General features: G+C 37.2%; 1 protein-coding gene across 1 annotated transcript; it reads right to left on the reverse strand.

The window, feature by feature from the left end:
- Positions 1–685: 685 nt before the first annotated feature.
- On the reverse strand, positions 686–7752 carry LOC149568535 (Regulator of chromosome condensation (RCC1) family protein). Its single transcript, XM_089821437.1, has 6 exons — positions 6587–7752; positions 4679–4888; positions 4467–4577; positions 2667–3035; positions 2266–2373; positions 686–2133 (listed from the first exon to the last, which is right to left on the reverse strand). Exons 1-6 carry the CDS (start codon positions 6917–6919, stop codon positions 1792–1794), a joined length of 1473 nt encoding a protein of 490 aa, XP_089677563.1. The 5' UTR covers positions 6920–7752; the 3' UTR covers positions 686–1791.
- Between the last annotated feature and the right edge of the window lie 280 nt (positions 7753–8032).

An 8032-nucleotide genomic window follows, 5' to 3' on the forward strand; every position in this document is an offset into this window, starting at 1 on the left:
TTATATAAATAAAAAAATTGGACAAAATTCTAAAACTCGTAGAACTAGATTATCATCTAATATTTTTCAATTCTCAAACCAGATTATACACCAGCTTCAGATAATCCCTTAATAATGCTGTACAATTATATAAATAAAGAAATTGGACAAAATCCTAAAACTCATAGAACTAGATTATCTTCTGATATATTTTTCAATTCTCAAACCCGTTTATACACCAGCTTCAAATAATCCCTTGATAATGCTGTCCGAAAAAATATTCTTTCCCTTTTCCATTTCCATGGTTTTATTAAAAAAATGTCATTCCATGCTTTAAATTGTGAAAAAAAGACAAATGATATGCCCTAAAACAGCTCCAAATGTCTCCTTAATCATGTTATCCCAGAGACGAAAATTCTTTCTATCCTATTTCGTTTCCTTGATTTTATTAAAAATTGTCGTTCCATGCTTTAAATCGTACAAAAATGTTACACACACATAGTGCCCACGTTTGGTTCATTGTTCTCTTCTCAATGAATTACACTAAAAGGATGGATGATGTTTTGAAACTGCTACGAAAATTATTATTTTCCCGATAGGTGCTCAAATCGGAAAAACAAAACTTCAATTTTCCTATCAAATATGGTCCATCGATCAATAATAACAAATATCATTTCTCATTTTATTTCTGACATTAGGAACACAATTTTCCAAACTTAAAATTGCACGTTTTATATAAAAATACTACAGCGACAGTGGATTGGATTGACCACTTGGTAAATTATAATACATCAGAGTTTTCAGTTTTCAAATTCTACCCGTCTTTGAATATTCTAAAGAAATAACAAAAAGGGACTTTCACTGGAAACTCGCATAGCTGTTGATTGCACCTTATAAAATAAAACAACCAGAAGCGCAACAGAAAGCTGCCAGTATAATTGGTAATCTGGTTCTTCACATACAAGACCAGATCCCACCTTACCTTAGTTCTACAAAGGCAAACCAAAGCCTCTGATACCCAGCTTCTCCACAGAAAGAAAGGCTTAGTGAGAAAGGAACATCCAATCATCTTGGGATAGGAACCATACAGCCTCCAGTTATATTACGGAGTTGTTGAAAGTCACATATTAAATATTAATAGATGTGAGTAGGTGCAGTAAGCATAATCACTCTTTTATCTATGTTTCAATTAAAATGCCGGAGGAGCATCCTGGGGCATGCAAAGAGCAGCATACATCATATTAACTATGAGTAGTCCTATCCGCAATAATGTTGTTCAACATTATATACAACCCATCATACGTGGATCACACTCCCATCTTCCATGCTGCAACTATCAACAGCAGTCTATATAATTTTTGGTCAGACTAGGAATTAGCCAAAAACTGTATACTCGTGAATTCAGGGATATTCATGGATTCCACATAACGTGTTCCATTTGACTTCAATACACAACCTTTATGTGAATAGTTGGTAAACTTTTAAACTTATCACTCTTGCCTAAAAACTTGCAAATACATGAACCTTACTGTCAGGTTTCCTCCCAATATTCTCTGGAGGCTGCCCCGACTGTTTATCCAATCAGAAAAACATTCTGATGGAATGATCTAGGAAGCTTAAGAAGTTAAGTTCCTTCTGTAATATACTCCATGATGGATAACATTCTTGCATTGATAAATGCAAAGTTATCTTCTAGTTGTAGTTGTAAACTCCACAATTGGAGAAAAATCTTGACATTGATAAATGCTAAGTTATCTTCTAGTTGTAGCTGTAAACACCAGAGAAGTTTCTATCACCTCTTCCCTCTCATTTTTATAGACTTTCCATAACTACCTCAGGCTCCTCCAGTACATCCCACATCTTGATCTCCCTTGGTTCCAGACACTGCCGCAAAGACTCTTGCCCTAGTTGTGCCCTCTCATTGTCTCCAAAACCAAAAATCAAGCCCTTGTTTGTAACTGCGACTGTGTGATAAAGCCCTGTGCTTATTTGAGAAATATGATAACCCTTTAAGGTTTCAAGCACCAGCGGGCTCACAACTTTATCTGATATGCCTCTATCCACAAATCCCAAGCTTCCAAAACCCATCCATCCGAAGGCAAATACCAATCCATCATCTGAAAGAACAAAAGTCTTCCTCTTTCTTGCACAAACCTAAAATATTAAAACTGTGGCATCAGTTTCTGCAACTGGATATTCTAATTTAAAGCATTGCCATGCCTGACATACAAAAGGCATGCATACAAAAGACATGTTGTCAAGTGAGGAACAAATCAACACATTCACCTGCACTGCTCTGTGCTCCTTGATACCAGTCAATAATTCTGGAGTCGTCTTATCAATTTCATCACCATGCCCCAAAGCTCCACAATAACCTTTTCCCCATGTATACACCTGTGGAGATTAGCAATAAATTTCAAAGTCATATTAAATAACATTAGAAAAGCATTGCAACTATCAACCAGAACATCTGCATACCATGAGACTGTGAAAGAAGCAATGAGGAAGAACAAAGATTATAAGAATCTCATTGAAGGGTTTTCAAACTTCAGAGATTCATGATTCTTGGTATATTTTTTTTAAAAAAGGTTAGCCTTCAAACGTAAATGTCATGGATGTTTTGAAAAACATAAGAAGCTAAAAATTGATTTTGTTACAGATGGCAATAAACAGTAGAGAAAACTCACATATCCATTGGAATCAAGTGCAACAGAGTGTTCATCTCCTGCTGACACACGAATCACATGAATGTTTTTCCTTTTGAAAGCTTGCACAGCCCGTGGTTGGAGTTCATCTCGTGGATCGCCATGGCCAAGGCAGAAATTTGAACCAGACCCAAAAGAATACAGTGTTCCATCCTCAGTAACTGCCATTGTATGGCTGACTCCAGCAGCAATTTGCAGAACTGCACCAAGACTACCAAATCTTTCCACTTTCCTTGGAGTGGTTCTCTCTAGAGTGTCCCCATGACCCAGCTGACCGTGTGAGTTGCTGCCACAAGTGTAAACTTGCCCATATTTTGTAAGGATCACTGTGTAACTGAGACCTGTAGCAACCTGCATTAATAATTAAGTTCCCTTATTCACAATTAAAAAACAACTCTTCCACTTTTATTGCTTCTCTATTTTTCTGATTTCCAGATCGATAAGTCAATGAACCAATTTTTTTTTCAATTTTCTCAGGAATAAGTCTGAAGTATTTTTTTCTGATTTTCTGATTCAAGGATCACAAATCACATGAATGTTTTCCATATGTTTCAAACCATGTCTCTAAGAAACATGATATGGAAGTCCAAAAAAACTGATACAAAGACTTCCATATCTTCCAAATTCTACCAAACATTTTTTATATCTAAAGAGAAGCAATACAGAATATATATTCAAATAACATATATTTAGAAATTGTCAACCTTTTTTTTTACCATCATCACTAAATTGTCCATGAATCATTCAGCATTAACCTTGGGAATTGAAATCAAATAAATGTGCATTGTGAGCTTCATAATAATGGTGGCATATTCATAGGCCAAAGTGAATAGGCTTGAGCATCTATACTTTTAAAGTACTTTTTGCTTTCATTCTATTGCTTTTCCATTCACCTAATCTCTTAACAACAGCCAAAAACCTACAAGATTGTGATACAACTACTTGTATGAGATACTGGTAATCAGTGGAAAAGGAATAATCTCACTTGGGGGTACAAGACAAAGAAATGGGAAGGTAGTAATCTGTTAGATGCCAATCCCAACATAAACAACTTTCTAATGAACTAGTCTGTCTTTAAATTTACAATAACACAATGCAATTCTTGTGTAATCTAGGTAGGATATATATTAAACTAAAGCTTCCAGGTTTCTAATAACAATGTAATGCCTGTGATCATGGTAGGCAAACTAGTCAGACTAAAGCATTCAGGTTTCTCATATATTTTGGTGACACTCTTAAACTCTTAACCCTTCCTTCAAGGACATGGTGAGGACCAAAGGTACAATAAAAGGACTATATTATATGGATTCAAATTTATTTCCTTAGCCTATCAGAATGCTCAACTTATGCATATGCAACTCTGTTCACCAAAGCTTAAGGCAGATATTTAGGGCAAATAATAATGACTCTTATTGCTCTGCTTTATGTAAAACAACTCATGCCAAGAGCAATATTGATTGAAAGGAATTCTGAGAAACCACATAAAATGAAGGCAGTCACTCTTACATAGGAACCCTTGGGAAATAATTTATAATAACCAGGCTCTCTGACAATGACCAGGCACTGGATGCCATATTGTTACCCGGAAATTCTGTCATGCCATGTTCGGCATACAGACATAACAGTGGTCCTATCACAACCTTGCATTTAAAGAGTAAGTTAACATAGATACGGCCCACAATAAAGTGGTAATTATATGACTAATGGTTCAGTTGAACCTACTCCAATATGTATCGCAAAAACAAAAACAAAATTAACAAGCCCCAAAAGTGTTCCAAATACCTGTTTGCAAATAATACCCTTAAGAGCTTCAACTTTTGTAGGTCTAAAAATGACACATCCAACTTCTCCATGGCCACAGCAAAATGAAGAATTATCTCCCCAGGTAAACACCTGTAGGGGAACATAATACAAATAGTCAAAAATATCTGGTACTCATTTCTATACTTCGTAAATTTAACAGTTGAAGCATGCCATCTGACAAAACTACAAACCTCTCCAGACTGGGTTACAAGAGCAGCATGATTATGGGAGCCCGATACATGAGTTACTGTCAGCCCTAATGGAAGTTCAACTCGAGTCAAGGACCCACACTGGGTGATTTCTGGTCCATGCCCCAGAACTCCACAGATGCTTGAACCGCAGTTGTACAGTGAACCATCTTCAACCAACAGAGTATGATACTTCCCAGTTGTAACTTGAACCTGCCAAACAATCTCTTTTAATTAGTTCACTATGCAAGAACATGTACAAGACTGCTATTCCAAAAAACAGCACAAGACAAAGAGAAATATGACTAACAAAAACTTTGCTGCCTATCCTTCTGGCAAATTTCAAAATCTGGTTGCATTGTGGATTACAAATAAGTTCACCTACGGTAGATACAACCTTTAACCTACTTCCCATGCGATATCAGTTCTGTCCTCACAAGTAAGGGTCGGATCCCACTTCACTAAAAGGCAAAGCCATGTGAGAAATCAGGCCTTTACTTCCTGGACAAAGTTGATTGTAGAACCAAGACTTCACTTTGAGCAGTAAACTGCCAATCGACTTCTCTACAATAGCAACACTTGTTGAAATTAAATCCACAACTGTTGAAAAGTTTCAATTGGAGTAGGGATGCTATTAAGGACTTGGAAATGAGACACCTATCCCACGGACTGCACAAGCCTCAGCCATACAGGAACAGATATTCTCTCTTAAGTTTATTTTCTTTTTTGAAAACAGGAGCTGGTAGTTTGTCCCTTATAAAAAATTGCACCTTTTGCAAAGGTAGTACAACAACAGAATTTTTAGCCTGGGTCTGTGTAACAATAAGTGCTAACTTTATTGAAGACCAGATTTTAACAGGCTATACATGTACTTCTCACAAACACATTAAATAAAGGAACACAATGGCCAAGTTGAACCACTGAGGCAATAAGCAAACCAACTTACCCAACAACCTAGGTTAAAATCCCAGCTAATGTGCACTACCCTACTGTTTGACACCATCGCTCAAAACAAGAGGTAAAGCTGAAACCCAAAGCATCAAAGACGGTGTGACTGCTCACTTTTGAACACAGTGAGTTCTCCAACCTACCAATGGATCATGGCCCGATAAACCAGATATGACTATATTAACCACATTACAAAGGAGGGACAACTGGTTGGCTATGAACCTGAATAATCATCGCTAGAGACAATTAACTCCCTCTTGATACGATATAACAAACTACACGTAGTTTTAACAGCAACATCAGCACAGAGCGCAAGCAGCCAACTTGTAAACTTACATGTTTCCAAAGGTTTTCCAAAGGTGGGGAGTGCGCCAACTTCTGCTCGCACATGAAGTTTTAACAACTACATTAACAACGGGTATTTTACAGTGGATTATTTGAGAGCTCCCATTTACACTAAACCATTGTACTCTCTTTATTCGTAGAGTACAATTTGTGGCTCAGATATGCCACATAAGTAGCTTTCGCATTTGTAAATTAACACCTTACTGCATAAGAAAACCAAATTTCGCTTGAACAATACTAACACAAGAATTTCCACCATTCACTTATCAAATATGTGTACCACAATAAACAAGGTAACAACCTAAGCGGGCTGACAGCGAGGAAAGTCCATGGTTGAGTTGTCTTTAGACGGGAGCTTCCCTCAACACCACTTAGATAGAATGAGAATGAAGCGGACTACTCGTGGTCACACTAGACGGATCATGAAGCCCAACTAAGAATTAGATAGCGGGTGGGACAAAATCAATAGAAATTACATAATGATGCACTTGCAAACACCAAACATACTAAAATTGGATAAACAAAAAGAAAATTTATTAAACTAGAATATAGAGTTCAAACTCATTCTCCGACAAACAGTGAAACAAAACAAAAAATTGCCAAACCGCCAAGTAGTACATTGCCTTTTGGAGTCTCCACAGAGCCAAATGCCTGGCGCACAGATTGCAGAAACCTCAATACAAGTTTCCAATTGTTTCCGCATCGATTCAGAAGCTCTGTCCTCGATGTCAACGACATTGCAGAAAACATGGTGTCCGCAAGGCAAGACTGAAACGCCGCAAGCTCGGGCATGGACTTGAATCTAGACGGCAAAAACCCATAAGATTCCCTGAACGCATAGCAAGAAGCCTCTAACCTCGCCAAATCTGCAGCACTTAATTGCCCATTGCTCAAGATTTCCTGAATAAGATGGATTGGCAATTCTTGCAAAGAACCCAGCCGATCCGCCATCAAGAATCTCTATTTACGCTGGAAAACTAGTGCAAAGGATTAGGCGTTTCAAATTAGGGTTCGTATTTGCCCCAGACAACTCTATCTATTTTTCTGCAGAGGAGACCCCAAAACCTCAAAAGGGTATGCTAAAAATGTGATGTTTGAGCCATCTCGAGGAATATATCCTGAATTGAACGCTCAATATCCATAATTGCAATTGGTATTGCAAATTCCCAAACCCTGACTATAAGGATCAAGAACGAGCGCACGCTACCGAGATGGACCAAATCAAAACTCTTGATCAGAAGCAAACCCAATTAGTATTTTTCAAATTCGTTGTTGTAGACTCAATCAAAATCTCAAGGTAGAAGCTCCAAATTTGGCCCGGAGTTAGCACCTTACCGTACAACAACAGATAAGACACAAATTAGAATTGAATTGGGAAGAGTTCCATTAATAAGGAGTATATATGTTTACTGCAAGTATTTTTCTCCCGGGCATCAGATACTTTAACTTTAAGGCCGGCTACAAATCTGGTATCTTTTTCCTTTCTTTTTAGCGCATTAACAAGCGAAGAATTTTATTATTTTGGAGCTCCTACCCTGCAATTTCACGTAAAGAATACAATCCTTCGGCCTTACGAATCCTTTGCAGTCAACCCTAATATGCTGGTAAAATGTTTTCTTACCGCGGTCAAAATATAATAATTTGTTGTCCTGTTTTAATCTGGATCTCATGTTTTTCCTTGTCTGCTTAAATTTTGGCTGTACTTACGGTTTAAAATCCTCTCGCTTTGCAGGACGATATTGACTTGGCCATGCCCCAACCTTGAAGCCATCATTTGTTTTCTTCCGTTTTCAATCTTATAAAAGGTCTTCTATACCGGAAATCATTTTTTAACTCGATGGGATCCCTAATTTGAAGGATTCTTTGCTTCATAGGTGGAGCATCTAATCATGGTCAGAATGGAATTTGGTGTTGTAATGCACCTTGCAATGAAGAATGTGTCATAAAAGAAGGAAATAAATATTCTTGAGGGGTTTTATGGTATTATTTTAAAATCTTATGCATTCTTTGTGAGAGATATTTAATTATCTTATAAATAAGATATACATATCTTATCTCTTTGAA

This window comes from Cupressus sempervirens, chromosome 3, assembly GCF_028749045.1.
Source record: "Cupressus sempervirens isolate cs-2001-9-10 chromosome 3, ASM2874904v1, whole genome shotgun sequence".
Classification (NCBI taxonomy): Eukaryota; Viridiplantae; Streptophyta; class Pinopsida; order Cupressales; family Cupressaceae; genus Cupressus; species Cupressus sempervirens.

What these genes read in the sequence shown, in the direction of transcription:
- LOC149568535 (XM_089821437.1), bottom strand. Translation starts at nt 6,919, where the DNA reads ATGGCGGATCGGCTGGGTTCTTTGCAAGAATTGCCAATCCATCTTATT. An exon ending in AGGGTATTATTTGCAAACAG is followed by an intron (nt 3,036 to 4,466) that starts GTATTTGGAACA and finishes TTATTAATGCAG; the next exon opens with GTTGCTACAGGTCTCAGTTA. An exon ending in CACTTGATTCCAATGGATAT is followed by an intron (nt 2,374 to 2,666) that starts GTGAGTTTTCTC and finishes TAATCTCCACAG; the next exon opens with GTGTATACATGGGGAAAAGG.